The following is a 16,560-nucleotide window of genomic DNA, read 5'->3' on the forward strand; positions in this document are numbered from 1 at the left end:
CGTAGAAAGTATGCCACGAAAAATGAAGTCAGGTCTGATGGCAAAAGGAGGTCCAACCCGGAATTAGCAAGGTGTACCTAATAAAATAGCCAGTGAGTGTATATATATATTTATATATACACAGATCATCTCTGTGGGGTGTTCCCGGTCTGCAGTGGTCAGTACCTATCGAAAGTTATCTCCAACGAGGGAAAAGTGGTGAACTGGCGTCAAGGTCAAGGACGGCCAAGGATCATTGATGCACATGTGGGGCGAAGGCCAGCTGGTGTGGTCAAATCCAATAGACAAGCTACTGTAGCTCAAGTTGCTAAAACACGTTAATGCTGGTTCTGATAGAAAGGTGTCAGAACACACAGTGCTTCCTAGTGTATGGGGCAGCGCAGCCTCAGAACTGTCAGGGTGCCCATGCTGTCCCCTGTCGTTACATTTGGCACATGAGGATCAGAACTGAAGCGAAGAAAAATGGAAGAAGGTGGTCTGGTCTGGTGAATCATGTTTTCTTTTACATCACGTGGATGGCCAGGTGTGTGCACATTGATTACGTGGAGAACGCATATGGGAAGAAGGCAAGCCAGCAGAAGCAGTGTAATATTTTGGGCAATATTCTGCTGGGAAATCTTGGGTCCTGCCATTCATGTGGATGCTACTTTGACACGTACCACCTACCTAAGCATTGTTGCAGACCATGTACACAGTATTCCCTGATGACATTGGCCTCTCAGCACGATAATGCGTCCTGGCACAAAGGAAAAAAAATGTTCAGGAATGGTTTGAGGAACACAAGGATTTTAAGGTTTTGACTTGGTCTCCAAATTTCCAAGATCTCAATCCAATCAAGCATCTGTGGGATGCCAAACAAGTCCAATCCATGGAGGCCCCACCTTACAATTTACAGGACTTAAAGGATGCTAAAGTCTTGGTGCCAGATTTCACAGCACACCTTCTGAGGTCTAGAGGAGACAATGCCTCGACGGGTCAGGGCTGTTTTGGCAGCAAAAAGGTATATAAAAATATATGTTGGAATAAATATTCTTTTACTGTAAACAAAGATCCAAAACATTGTTTAAAAGGATAATGGTCCCATAGTTTTATTAACAGGTTAGCAAAACAAAGTCAAATGGATTACAATATTTACATGCTATTTGAAAACAAAGAAGTGATAAAACACATCACAACTTTTACTGTTTTTGGTAGCAGCTCACTGCCAAGAGATTTAAGGACAAAGTCAATTAATATGTTGTACTCTTTAGCCATGCTGGACCAACTTTCTCTGTGTTTTTAACCCGCTACAGGTACAAAGTGTCTGCTGCAAAAGCTCTTTAATTAGAAAAATTGCTTGTGCCTCTTTTCCATGCCAATTTCATTGAGACATTTTGGAAGCTTGGGTTAAAAAAAGCTGCACCCCTTTAGTTTTTACCTGTCTTCCCCACATATATTCCAGCTAGGTTGTCAGCGTGATAAACCAAAAAAGATGCCTGCTCATTTCAAAAGAATGAGGTAGGGGTAAATATTATAGGAACCTTTTAAGGATGTTTTTTTTTTTTTTTCATAAAAAATCGACTAAAAGTCTACCTTAGCTAGAATTATATAAAAAAGGAAAACAGTTTCATATATTTAAAATGTTTAATCTCAAGAAAGTGCAACTGAGACAGAATTAAGAAATTAAAATGTTAATGTGTAACCATCTCTCCTGGTTAAAACTGGGAGATGCAAATCAATACATTTGTAGGGTGGTTCAGTTTTTTTTTTTAATTAATAAACAGCCGTACAAAATCTTGAATGATTCAAATGCTATTTGGTTTGAGTGATATTTCAATGAATGCAAATTAATTTGTGCCTTTTTAGATCAAATGCTTTACACGCAACACCCCCATCGTTGAAGGAAAAAAAAACCACAACTCCCCCCCCACACACAAAAAGATGGGTTAACCTTCATGCATCTGAGGTTTAAAGTTCTGGTGGTTTGAGAGGTACTGGTGCGTGGAGGTACAATATATATATACATATAATAATATTTTTTTAAAGAACAAAACATTTGGAATTGTATAACTTAGTTTTTCTCACTTTCAGACTTTGGATATTTAATGATGCATTTGTAGTATTTTCACAATTTTCAATAAACATGCTGTAATGCTATATGCAATATTGACTATTTTGCATACAAGTTAATATGTAGCGAAGTTGTGTCAAACATTCATATCACTTTCTTGCATATAACCATTCCAATTGGTAAAATCAAGTTTATGCTACATTTCTTTAGTGTGGCACTGCAGAAAATAGACAAGACATGGTGATGGGGCCTGCACAGGCTAAGAGGCCAATATTTTCTTTTTTGTAAAAACGAAACAAAAATAACAAAAACGTCACCTTACACGGAGTTCAGTAACAGTTAAACACTAACCTATACGGTATTTTTAACATATTTTTACCTTTTTTATTTTATTAAAATGTAACAAAAAATAATCACAGTATTTTAAGACAAAGGCCAGAAGGGGCTTTAAGCAGGATGGTTTGTCTTTTATTCATTCTGAAATATTTGTTCATTATCTTGCTCAACTTTCGACCACCAGGAAAAAGTAGTACAAACAATGTAGAGAATTCCCTTGTGTAATTTTGAGGTACTAGGAATCTGGTGACTGCTGAATGAAGAGCATGAGTTTCAAGCTCCTGTAATTGTCTCTAGAGCAACTGCACGAGAATTTCATATTAAAAATGTATAAAGATGTCCAAAAATGGTTTCTATTGACTTCTATGAGTCCAAGGGAAAAACCAAAGAATTCCATAACAGTTTTGTTCACTGAAGTAATAGTCCTCCTGTTAATCCTAAATGAACGAAGCTTGAAAACTAAAACAATTAGTAGTGATGTCCTGGAGTGACTAATTTCTTATTTAAATATTGTACTTTATACAAACTCATACAAGTACCAGTGCTTGGGAAAAATAGATGTTAAAGGTCCTAAAAAGCAGCTTTTTTTCTGGAAATGTGTCCAATAGTTCAAGTAAGTACTCATTATATTGCCAGAAATTATTTATTCCTTTTTGGTCTCCACTTTTTCTGAAATGGTTAGGTTTTTAAAACTAGAAGTTTTCGTTTGCTGGCAATAATCTCCTAGTCTCTCTTCTGTCTTTTCCACTTTGTTCACATAGTCCATCTGGCTCTCCTCAACATTGTCTTCTTGCTTTCGGGTCTCTTCAATTTCTTTAGGGTTTTCACTTATGGTCCTGTCAAATGAAAGGCAACACAAAATGAATGCCTTGTTGTGTGCAACAAAATAACATACATATTGCATACTGAATACTCAATGTTTACCCGATCTGTCTAGAATGCTTTTTATAAATCATGGAACAAAGTCTTCCTTTGCTGTAACTAAGGAAAAAAAAAAAAAAAAAAAAAAGATTTCCTAAATGAATTCCTAAAAATGCCAACAGAGCAGATATAGGTCTTGTATTAATAGGTTTATTTAGTTGCTTCATTTTGAGGGTGGGGGCTGGCAGGTTGTTCTTCAGCTGCTATGCACCTCAAACTGCCAGTGTGATCTAGAAACTTGTGCCAATAGCTAACTGAGCATCATGGCCTTAAAACAGCTGAGGTTATGGAATATCATGTTAAGTACTTCTATTTGGATTGGGGATGGAATATATATTAATAATAAAAAGCACCCTGCAAAATGCAAGCTTACATGCCATGTCGCAACACATGCCGTTCCCATTCTGAGTCTTGCGTAAAGGTTCTTCCACAAAACTCACATCGAAAACGTTTTTCTGGTGTGGCAACCTTGTTGTCAGGAAAGGGCACAGTGTCTAATAAAAGGGGAAAAAATAGGCTAAAATACAATAGGAAATGTACAGCATCTTACTATGGGTTTCATTTAAATATTTAAACTTGTTATTGACACTGTACTTTGTGATAGGCACATGATCCACTGCACTTTGGCTTCCATTGTAAACGGTTAGGTAAGTTTACACCACTTACATTAAGCATACCTTCTTATTTATGTTGCCTATCAGGTGAATTCAAGCATGTTTTCCAGTTTTCAGATTTGGATATTGCTAAGGTCAACAAACATGCACAAACACTGCATATCTAGAGCAGACTGTTGACACAAACCTTCAGACTTGAAGCCAGTTTCCTCTTCATCACTGCTTGAAGTATCTGTTTTATCTTTCATTTGTTCTAACTGATCCAAGTTCACAAGTCCAACCAGTTCAAAATTACGAGATACCTACAATAAAAAAGATCATGAGTCTACAAAGGGTGTTGCAGCCAATATGCACACTTTCTCTTTGTTGGTATCTATTATGTGTGCTTATAATTAACAGCAAGACTGTGGTGGCACCTGGTTGATAGTGGGTTCCAAATTAAGAGGTACCCCACCACAGAAAAAAAAAGAAAAAAGAAACTTGGACATGGTTATGTTTTTCTTCACCAATCTTTATTACAACGACATAGTGCATACCTTATGTTCCTCTCTAAGATGGCTGTCTAGCTCTTCTGATTGCTTGCTTTCATAGTAGCATAGTTGGCATTTGTAGGGTTTCAGCTCATTGTGCTTCTCTATGTGTTGTTGTAAGCTTTCATCACTGGAGCAGGTAAAGGTGCATTTATCACATCGGAACACAACTCCCTGCAGTTGTTTAGATAACTTAGAGCGGCAGACTTCTATTGGGACGACTCTTTCTTCTGCAATCAAATAAACAAAAACATTTAAAACTGAACGCATATCATTTTCCTTGTACTAAGAGACATTTTTTTCTTCAGATAATGCTGCTATTATTATTTTCTGCTAATGTGGGTGGTGCGTGGGGTCTAAGAAGTACCATATTAAAAACACCTGCACATTAGACAATTTTAGTCAAAATTACAGACCTGTGGTATAGATTATGCGTAAATATATATATATTTTTTTTAAACAAAATACATTTTGATCACAAATAAAGTGTTTGTTTGTGGGTACTGCTGTACTTCCAATATCTGGCCATAACTGAAAATGTAACCTGCTCACCTATTGTTTTAAACCCAGTAGCAATAATTAAATGTTTATACATGGGAGGTACCTTTTTAATTCATTTTCGCTGCTGTTATTTTCATTTTTATAAAACGGGCACTGGTTTATAGTATTGTTAGACTATGATAAGGTTTACACAGCAATGTATGTAAGACTTTAATTGTGTCTGTTTTTTAATGTCATAAACAGGTTGATTTTATTTGCAATTGTAAAACACACATGGAGCTATAGAATCATCCTATTGTATTCAGCATTCTTTCCAAAGAAGATACATCCAAAAAGTTAGACGATAGATGACCACTATGGAAAAATAAAAAAAAAAAAAAAAAAAAGACAGCAGGCAACTGCAGATGACTATTGGAATTCCTGTGCAAATCGATAGCTGTATTGCCTAAAACTAATTTAGTGGTAACATCAATAAATGCACTTGATGAGATCACATCAAAAAAAGGTGGTGTATTTTACACTCTTCTAAAACAGAGACCACAAATATTAAAATTTAAGAATATATCTTCAACATGTATGGATAGCTGAAGTTAATGGCAATAAACCGAAAAGGGCTCTATAATTTTTTTATGTGTCATAACAATGCCAGGTCAAACACCTAGAATCATCCAAACATCATATAGTATACAACAGAAGTTACTCTGTTACTGCACCGTGACAACCTAATACACAGAAGACATTACATAAACACAAGGGATCTTGATAGTATATTGCAGTTTGAAAGCTGATCCAACATTGACTAAAAATAGCAGTGACCTCCAGAGAGGGTACACAGACAATAAAACAAGAAAGCTTTCAGATTTCTGGAAACTGGTCATAGGTAGATTGGTATTCACATATAAAAATAATGATTTCATCTATGGCTTTTTATATTTCTAATAGAAGGCCCACCTTCCAGATAGGGACAAGTATAACAAGGGTTAATCATCAATATTTTTTTTCAATGATATAGCCACCTTTCTTGGAAGTTATTATACACATATACAGTAATGTTGAAAGGTTTTAAGCAGGTGTAGAGGCAGGAATGCTTTGAAAAATGCAAAAGTTAATTATTATTTTGCCTTCAAAACAGCATAAATTATTCTAGGTTTGTTTTTTTTTTTTGGAACATAGCGAATAGGTTGTCCCAAGCATCCTGAAGAACTAACCACAGTTCTTCTTTGGATTTAGGCAGCCTCGGTTGATTCTCTATTCATCTAATCCCAGACAGACTCGATGTAGAGATCAGGGCTCTGTCGGGGCCCTACCATCACTTCCAAGATTTTTTCTTTATGCGAACAATAATTGTTAATAACTTTGACTGTATGTATTGGGTCATTGTCATGCTGCAGAATACATTTGGGACTAATCAGATGCCTCCCTGATGATACTGCATGATGGGAAAATATCTGCCTATACTTCTCAGCATTGAGAATACTGTTAATTCCGGCCAAATCCTAAACTCTAATGGCAGAAATGCAGCCTCAAACTTGCAAGGAACCTCCACCACACTGCACTGCTCTCTGCAAAAAAAACCCCAAAAATCATTCTTGTACTGCTCTCCAGCCCTTTGGTGAACAAACGACCTTCTGCTACAGCCAAATATTTTGAACTGGCTCATCAGACCACCGCACCGGCTGCCATTTTTCTGCACCCCAGTTCCTATAAACAGTTATGTCTTTGTTTCCACGTCGGAGGTATGGCTTTTTGCAGCAAGCCTTCAATGAAGACCACTTCTGACCAGAATTTTCCAGACAGCATCTAGGTGTACCAGTGTACTACCGTTTTCTACCAATGCTGAGCTGATGGCACTGCAGGTCCGATTGAGAAGGGAGGCAAGTATGACGTGTCTTTCATCTGCTGCACTAAACAGTGCTCATTTCTTTGTGCTTTTTCAAAAGAGCTTAGCCAGAACATCTGGAAACCATTGTCTGCTTTAAAATTTCTGCCTGGGAGAGACCTTGCCGATTGTGTCTTGTTGCGGATGCTCAGTCTTGCCATGTTTGTATGACTTGACATTAAACTCTCCAGCAACCTCACCTTGTTACTGAGTTTGGTTGTTCGTCACCCAGTTTATTCCTCCTACACAGCTGTCCCTATTTCAGTTAATGAGTGTTTCAACCTACATATTAAATTGATGCTCATTAGCACCTGTCTGGTATAATTGTTTAATCATACACCTAACTATATATTGATTTGATTTAGATTTTTCTTCTGTTTACTCGCTTTGCATTTTGTTAATTGATAAAAACTATTACCAAGTCTTTATTTTAAAGCATTCTTACTTTACAGCAACTTCTTCAGACCTGCCTAAAACTTTTGCACATTACTGTATATTAATTTGATCTATTAGATTAAAGAGAACCTGAGTGAAAATGCATTTTTATACTTGTATGCAGCACTCAATGCCCCCATTACTTAAAACTGGGTTAAGCCACATTTAGAATCCACAACTGCAATCTAATTAGGTCTAGGTTACGTATGAAACTTTGACATAGCCAACCCACAACTTTACCTTTCTTATTCTGTTACCAATCTCTTGTAAACTTTGTGTTATTTGGGGTGATATTTTTCTGTGTGACTAACAGAGCTTCAGCTTTAGTTGATAAAAGAATGCGTTGACTTTCACCTATATAATTCCCTAATATGAAGCAGCATCTGTCCATGTACTGATGCATCACAGCATTTCCAAACCATGAAACTGCCACCATCATTTTTGACCACAGTATCTAGGTGTTTTTTGGCAGACTCGAACGCCACTATTGTTCCAGACTTTCTTCATCAGGTCATTATGATGGACAATGGTTCAGTAGAGCCCCACAATCTTAGAGTAACCATTTTCAAACTCATACAGATCAACAGAAAAGTGGCATAATATGGCATTGGAACAATGCATGTGGACAAAATCCAATGGATTTTCAGTACCAACATTACATTTATATTGGGCACATGTATCAGACTCCCTCTATATATTCTTGCACTAATTTGACCACAAACAATGTGAAAAATATGCAACAAAGCTGAAACCATACACAGAACCTAAAAATAAATAGGTTGACACAAATTAAGAAAACAGAGAAAAAAGCAGTTTCAAGCTGATTTTCATGTAACTATTCCAGGTGATAATGTGCTTCAGCATTTAATTAGTCAAGAATTACCTACCACGGAAGATGAACCATGCCCTTAAATTTGACTACGTAGCACTATAATCCCTATTTTTGCATAGAGGCTAGTATGCAAGGCACACCACAATCTGTAGTTAAACCTTAGAGGGAAAATGCACAAGGTACAGGCCATTGATAACTACAGATCAGGATTTCATGAAACAAGATCAACAGGAATGTTGTATCACTGTACAATAAGTGGCAACACATTGTAAAGAAACAATTACGAAATTACCTCTGTGTAGGACAATATGATCAATCATGTTGTGTTTATATTTTGTGTGGTACAGGCAGAATGGACAACGAAGGTCTTTAGGTCCTTCCTTGGGGGTTCCTGAATGTCCAGCTTCAACATGCATAGTAAAAGCAGACCTGCAAAAAAGAGTGTTTGAATATCATGGTATCATGTCAAATCAACTAGACAGATATATATCTTTTTTTTTTTTTTAATAAAAACAAAAAACTGTTAAAAGTCGAAGTGTAGCATTGTGCCATATGACTAAATTTTAGCTTTGCACTGCTTAACTGTACATATCAAAATGTCACATCCTGGTGGAATGATTTACACGCACAATGAGAAAGAGAGAAAAAAGAGACTTGACTGTATACAACAAAATTTTATTTTGGATTACGTACTTAAAGCATGTATAAAAAGTGCAATCTTTGCACTTAAAAAGTTTCTTTCCTCCGTGCTTATCTCGGTAGTGACGACGAATGCTTTGAATGTATCCAGATGAAAATTCACAGAATTCACAGTTGAGGACCGCTTCCTGTTTCAGCTCGGCTGAAGTGTTGACCACAGGAAGAGGCACAGGGCTATTGTTGCTGTTATTTTTAGCTAGAGCAGCCGACTGGTAATGATTGAGTTGCTGCTGAACATCTGGTGGCTCAGAATACAAAGACTCTGTGGAAGAAGACAAAAGACAGGTCATATACTGCAGTAACACCTATAGAGTAACATAAGCGTTTACCACTTTTATAGGACTTAAAATGGTTCCAAAAATCCAAAACTAACATACATCTACCTTAGTATTCTTAGATTATGAAAAACAACACTTTTTAGGGTAAATCAAATTTTATTGTTTTTTCAAACAGTCGAGGGAGGGATACAGAAAGGAAAAAAGGGGAGGGGGGGGGACACAGGTAGCATCACAGTAGGTTACAGGAGTGGTACCCAGCATGCCGTCACAGAACAAAAGACGGGCCATGATGAAATGCAAGAGCAATATCACACAGAATGACATATGTAAAACTAACAAAACAAGGGACCAGGCACACGTCCCTCAAAAAGAGGGCACAGCATGAATGAATCCAAAAGCACACAGGCGAACGTTAACACAGGTTCCAGAACAGCAGAGCAGGTGGACACCATGTAGTAGTGTAACGTGTGTGAGGCAGATGGGCGAAATTAGGAAAATGAAGGCAGCATCCGCAGGGTCGCGGAAACAAAACAAGCGGACCATGAGACAAGGTCCAGGACCAGCGGGTCAAGCGCGTGAGAAAGAAGGAGCCCATTAGCACATAGGAAAGGACTCAGAAGAGGAGAGCGATTGTCGTGGCACCACGAGACCGGGAAACCTGATCACGGAGCAACAGTGACACAGAGGGGAGGGGTAGGAAGGATAAGGAGTGGGAAGGAGGGAAAAAAAAAAAAAAAAAAAAAAAAAAAAAAAAAAAAAAAAGAGGAGGGGGTAGGAAAAGGGGAGAGAAAGAAAGAGGAAAGAAAAGGAGGGGGAATCCAGGAGAAGTGGCGAGACAGCAAACATAGCGGATTCAGGTAAGCAGAGAGCGAACCAGGGGGCCAGACATAAAGTCCAGCCAATAGAACCACATTGAAAAACAACACTTTTTATGTAGATATAAAAAAGTGTTTCAAATTAAAATTAAATGGAAAGCTGCTGAAGTCAAGCAACAAATGCATACGGAGCATTAAAAGGTACTGATGGTTTTGGTCTATTAGCGAGCAGTTATTTATTCTTGCTACACTTCCTTTATTTACTCATGTCCAACCTAAGTTGGGTTCTTGAGCAACTTTTCTACCAAGCACAGAATAAAACAACTCTTCAAAGAAAGGTAAATGCTTTCTTGAATGTGATCAGTTATGCATTCTATGAAAATATGCCTACAATAACTTCCCAATTATTATTATTCAGGCTGAAGAAGCGCAAATCCAGGTTGTGTTATTTAAATCTAACAGCTGACTTCTTATACACCTAGGTTATATATACTATCATGTTTTTATGTAATTATTAACGTCATGAATATTATTAACACAACATTGTTTATCGCAATGAGTGAATCCAGATCTACCACTGATCACACACTCTTTAGAAAACAATGTGTTCTTTCAGTTTGAAGCATTGCACAAAACTAGCTACAAACTGCATTTTAATCTCAAGTTTCTTTTGCAATTGTGATTGTCCACAAAGTCTTCCAAGAATAGTTACTTTTGATAATATGATTAAGGGAAACAGAACACATGTATCCCTTATTTATGAATGTAGAGTACAACCATTTAAACAGGTCATTGACCTGAAACTTTTCCATAGGAAAAAGTTCTACGACTTGCCTCTATCACAAGAATGAACAATTGGCAATAGCCAATCTTGGTCTTTGGATACTGGGGTTATTTCCAACAAGACAGGCCATGATTATAACAACTATTGTTTCATAAGGTAAAATTAAATGAAAAGATAATGAAAAGGAAGTAGAAGATAAGAACAATGCAACAACACTGAAATAAAGTATACCTTGCATATGTACTAACTCTTTTGGATTTGCAAAGAAACCTTACTATTAAGAGCAATTAAACCAAACTAAAGCAGAAATGTTTTGAAGGTGAACACTCCAAGTACCTTAAAAGTATTATGGAGCCAGGGGCTCCTTAAAAATGTGTTCTACTAACGAGAAAATGCTCTTTTAAAATGTAGACTCTTTAAAAGCCTTAATTATCTGGGTCAACCAGGATAATAATCCCTTATCTCAATTTCATTTTTTAACTCCTCTTCTCTACATATTCTTTACAATGACTTCTGCATTTCAACAAAGTATTTTTAAGCTGGCTGTAAATGGTAGGCAAGCTAGCACAGTCACTCTATACTCCTATAACATGTGCTTCCTGTTTTTGGTAATTGAATGCTCATGGTTAAATGGAACATTCTGGAAAGGTCATCCAACTTAGTGTCTTGGCTTTCTCCTCATTCTGCAGCATTACATTCCTTGAGCGTGACATTAATATAAAACACAGATATTTTTATGACATTGATCTTCTTCACACAAGGACAAGGAGTTTTTCCTTGAGAAAATATCACAAGTGTAGCTTCAAACCAGTTCAACCAGTTCTCTCTCTCACAGACCAAAGAAACAAAAGATTGTAGATGTCCAAAAACATAAGCTGGGGTGAGCAAAGGAAACCTTTACGACAGAACCCATTATGACCCCTTTAAAAAAACCTCAAATAGACTACTTAAGCAGCATTATTGTCCGGTTAAATGCATACTAGTAGACAGGCAAAAAGAGACTGAAAGTAACACATTCAAGTGCTATGCTCTTCTCTCAAGAATATGGATTATATTTATTCCTTATATTTATAGCTTTCAACCCTGCAAGGAATATGACTAATTTAGCCTGGGTTTTAAGTGTTATAGGCTTGATATTTAGAGTGGTTGGATTAGATGCCAAGACAAAAGGCAAAGTTACACAATGCAGGAATATTTCTGTGTTTGCTCAAAGAAAACATGGAATATGTGCAACACAGTATATTATTGGCAGTTTTACAAGTAGATAAAATCCTGAACTCAACGGTCATACAGTAAAAAAGTAGAAGTTAGATGTAGCAGAAACAATTACAGTTAAAGACTGAAACTTAAAAAGGGTGGTGAGTGCAGCCCACAAGTTAAAATGATTGATACAGAAAATGGTGGTGTAAGAGGTCTGTTTGAGGTTTTAAAGATAACCCTCAACATTATCTTCTTTGACACACAACGTTAACAGTTTGAGTGCATGTTGAATTGAATATTTAAAAATCCATGTTCAGTTAATCCAGTCACCTATGTATGTTTGTTTGCCACACAAACTCAAATACCTTTAATAAGATACATAAGAAGCTTAATAAATAATGGCTTATTTCTGCCACCACTTTTACTTAACACCAAAATGTTTCATGTGCATTATATTCAAATTAAGCTCCAATTACTTGTGTAAATATTTCTGACTATATGCACTCTAACATTGCCACAAATATGAATTAATGCCTCTTGAATTATTTATGCAGCTGACTGTTATAATACCTTATAAGATATCCGACTTAAGTGTATTTGGCTCTATTAACCCAAGAGAAACTTTACATAAGTTTTCGTAGCATATCTCTAGATATACAAGATAAAAGAACCAATATCCAAGACATATTTCTTTGTATTTACTATTATAACTGATGATCTTCTTTAACAATTTCCTGCATGCAAAGAAATATTTTGTACAATTTACAACGCCATTAGTGTGTACAATGCTTAACATAGAAAAAGCGCCATTTTTCGGGAACCTGGTTTTAGTTCTAATTTAATCAGGGATTCTAAAGATTCCCCATTTTTAGAGTGGGAATTACACTAGGCTTCTCCACCCTCTGTAATTGTGTTATCACTGTTGTATGCAAAAAAAGACACGTCCAGAGGTAGAATTGTGAAGTTCATTCAAAATTCCAGGCGCATTAGAAATATCGAGTACTAATCTCCCTCTCTGTATGTAACACCTTCCAGTTTACTAGTTTGTTTTTCATGAAAACCTTGCGCCTTATTTGTGAACAAAACAATTTAGAATTTCTTACGGCTGCTTGAGGATAGTCCCCTAACAGAGAACTAATTAAAATCACATCCTTCTTTCCTACATAGTCTTTGCATGCCCTAGAAAAGTTCTAGAAAGTAAAATGGATACTGACACTTCAATCATGAATGTACCTCTTTCAACAGTATAAAAGGCTGAATTGCCTATTTTACACCAAACACATTTAAACGTCAACATGATTTACTTAGGAAATGACTAATCTGTAGTTACCTTGGTTACACCTGCATAAAATATGCCAAAATATTTTTAAAATGTCCAATGCAAGGAGGACATAAAGCATATATGAAAAAAATGGAAATAAGCTGATGGTATAAACCAAAGGCTCACTTAGACGCTCTTTATTTTTTTGTTAGTTTTATCCTGTAGAACAGTGGTATAACAAGACTCCCTGAAATCCTGGCATGGAGGCCAAAGGCTGAAGGTAAACAGACATTGTTATGGCAGCTCACAAGCAGTGTTGCAAAACAGGCCATTTTAAACTGGACACACGCAAGAATATTAGACCCTGCTAGACCAAGTGTAATAACAGTGTAGTAACAGTGAAAGAAACAAATTAGGTTTAGGCACACAGTATTCAGGAGCAATCAATTTCACATGGCAGACAAGACCATCACCATTTCACTGGTTCTACCTTAAGAAAAAGTACCTTGCGATGCTATATCTTTAGAAATTATATTATAGTATGAGGATAACAAAGGACCAGATTATATTGAAAGCTACATTAAGCGGGGGAACATTAATTTTACCTTCCATACCAGTTTCCTTTCCAATCCGCGAGGACTGCTTGGCTCTCGGGATTGTCTGAACAATGGTGCGCAGTCGGGGCAAAGTTAACATCTTTCCGTGAACTTTTAAAGAGTGATCTTTCAGTAGACTGATTGTCATAGTGGAAAACGGACAAGAGGAGCATTTGTAGGCATGATCCCCTGAAAATGACATGAGGAAAAGGTGTCAGCTATTTAAGACTTCAATTCTTAGAAAATAATATTAAGATTTAATGGAACATTTTATTCGTTTCTGCTGATGCAAGTAATATTAGGGTAAAAAGATGAGCATCAGACTTCATATGTAAATTATCTAGCTGGCGGAACTCACACTACCACTGCTTTACGGTGACAGAAAAGATCAGAGTTCTTCCTATTAGCCTTAGATCATGCTGTTTCAGAGACATGATTTTTAGTTGATGCTAGTCAGTCCTCTCTTTGAGTAACAAGAAAGTAGGTCAGCAGAACACACTTTCTAAATAAAAAGGGATTGGTATTCATGTTTTAGTTTTAAATCTGGAGGAATTTCCTGAACAATATTTTTAACAAAAAAAATCACAGTTCTCCATGATGTATAATTATAATTAATAATAACGAAATATAAAACAACTCACCCCCATGAGCCTTAATAATGTGTGTCTTCAGTCGGCTATTATAGGAAGATTTGAAAGGGCACAGTTTGCACCTGAATGGTTTATGATGCCCATGATGAGTCTGGATGTGGCGGTCCAAACTAATAATAGAAAAAGGAAAGAATTAGTATCTGAATCCCTTTTTTTAAATTGTAAAGTGACTACATGGTACAGAGAACTATACATTTACAAGCATTGTGCAGGGTGTGCGATATTGTGCTCCAAGAAACAACACTGTGATAATTACACTTACATTACATACATTAACAAAGCATAGTACACCTGATATGAACAGTAATTTGTGCTATGTGTAGGGAAGAGACAGTTCCTCTAAATGAATGATCACCTGTGTTCTTGTAAAGTATTGCATTGATAAATGCATTAAAGTGAAAATAGCAAAAAGACACTTCACAAATATAAAGTACAAATTTTTATATCTACTAATTTATTATATATTGTTATATTTTGCCCTAAAGATGTAACTAAATGCAGCATTAGACTCATTATTCATAGCAATAGTAAATACCTTAACCCTCCACAAAATGTTGTTAATTTTGGAAAAAACTTTTATGCGACATGAGGAAAACAATTGTCATGCGACACAAAGCCAGGCACTGATAGGTTGTTACGACAGATACTGACGATAGTTTCTGTATTTTAATATGACTAAACAAAGGTTTACTTGCACAGTATGCAAGAGTGCTTGCACTTTCCCAACTCCATACTTATGTTTTAGAAAACAAACCACTGAGGTCTTTGATAGGAGTTGCAAACTTGCACAGGTCAAAAAAGTAAAAGAAGAACAAAAAACAAAACAAAACAAAAAAGCAAACATTTACTTGTGTCTGAAGGCAGAGACAAAGGAGCAGAACTGGCAGCTGTATTTGTCTTCTCGAGTAAACAGTGCCAGTGCCAAGTGACTTCTCTCATGGGAACGGAGACCTTGCATTGACATTAAAACACGATCGCATTGGGTACAAGGATAGCCTCCGGGTCTTGATTGTTCCTCCTGATTGGGCTCTTTTGCTTCTCCTTCCACAGCTCCTTCTGCTACAGATGCATTTGAACTATCAGGTTCTTTGTCAACATCATCATTCATATCAGTGATATCGTCCTCGTCATCCTTTTAAAAATATACAACAAAATTATAAACTAAATGCTAAAGCATATGCTTTCTTTTATAAGTCAACTCTCACATTCCAATTACCCCTATCCTAGTTGTTACTCATAAATAGAACAGATTAACGATGATTTTCCATTTTAATTGGCCATGAATCTAAAAATTATCTCTGTTAATTCTGTAATGATGTGTGAGGGAGCTGCCATCATGCAGAATTTATATTGCATACGATAACATAATGGAACATAAATATTTAGGATTCACCTGCTGGACATCATCATCATCAGTAAAATACTTGAATCCTGAAATATGCTGATTGGTGGTTTTCCTGCAGGCTTTTGGATGTCCAGAAATGATAATCAAAGGCAACTACTTGCAATCTGACCATATCCAATGCCAAAATGTTACTCTTTTTTTAAACAGTCGTTTACCTTGAAGTCAGGAGGTACATTGCCATACTGGACATGTTTACGGAGATGATTACAGATGGCACGGAGTGTTGGATGGACTTCCACACAGAATTTACACTTGTAGCCAACAACTACCTTTTCCTTCTGGGGTTTAGGCAGCCCCTCCTGACCAGTCTGTAACTACAAACAAATGCAAAATGTTAGAATTCTAAATATTTTCCATATCTTAACATGTTTTAACCAAGTTAAAGTCTAAAAGACTGTCTATGCAACATATGTAGATGTACTAACAAGCTAACATCTGTACATATTTCAGTGTGAGGAAAAACTTTTTTTTTTTTAATTTAGAGAAGCCAAAACATTATTATATACAGACATAAAAGGTGGCAACCGATTTTTACAAGGGTGCCTTTGTGGCATTTCTGTCAGAATTCATACTATTAATAAAAGTCACTTATCCTAGCTACCAACACAATATAAATGGACAATGTAGGCATGGGCGTTACCGAAAACCAAGGGACAATTTTAAAACTGTATACAATTGTTGATACACAAAGTAATTAAACATATAATCTTTACAGCTAAATATCCATGTTATTTAACAATTCTGTCTTGATATGAAAGAATAATGTACTAGAGG

General features: G+C 36.4%; 1 protein-coding gene across 5 annotated transcripts in view; it reads right to left on the minus strand.

Moving 5' to 3' along the window:
* Positions 1-1,059: 1,059 nt before the first annotated feature.
* ZNF462 (zinc finger protein 462) overlaps positions 1,060-16,560 on the minus strand; it is a 39,070-nt gene continuing 23,569 nt past the window's right edge. For 2 of the 5 annotated variants that reach the window (XM_053465864.1, XM_053465862.1), the window contains exons 4-13: positions 15,942-16,094; positions 15,230-15,513; positions 14,373-14,491; positions 13,741-13,920; positions 8,792-9,059; positions 8,391-8,527; positions 4,458-4,681; positions 4,109-4,223; positions 3,681-3,801; positions 1,060-3,222 (exon numbers count right to left, since the gene is read on the minus strand). In XM_053465864.1, the coding sequence (XP_053321839.1) occupies positions 3,030-3,222; positions 3,681-3,801; positions 4,109-4,223; positions 4,458-4,681; positions 8,391-8,527; positions 8,792-9,059; positions 13,741-13,920; positions 14,373-14,491; positions 15,230-15,513; positions 15,942-16,094 (1,794 nt within the window). In that variant the 3' untranslated portion in view covers positions 1,060-3,029. The remainder of the gene's footprint in view (positions 3,223-3,680; positions 3,802-4,108; positions 4,224-4,457; positions 4,682-8,390; positions 8,528-8,791; positions 9,060-13,740; positions 13,921-14,372; positions 14,492-15,229; positions 15,514-15,941; positions 16,095-16,560) is intronic. The other 3 variants (XM_053465863.1, XM_053465865.1, XM_053465866.1) reach the window with 3 other exon arrangements.

This window comes from Spea bombifrons, chromosome 1, assembly GCF_027358695.1.
Source record: "Spea bombifrons isolate aSpeBom1 chromosome 1, aSpeBom1.2.pri, whole genome shotgun sequence".
Taxonomy (NCBI): Eukaryota; Metazoa; Chordata; class Amphibia; order Anura; family Pelobatidae; genus Spea; species Spea bombifrons.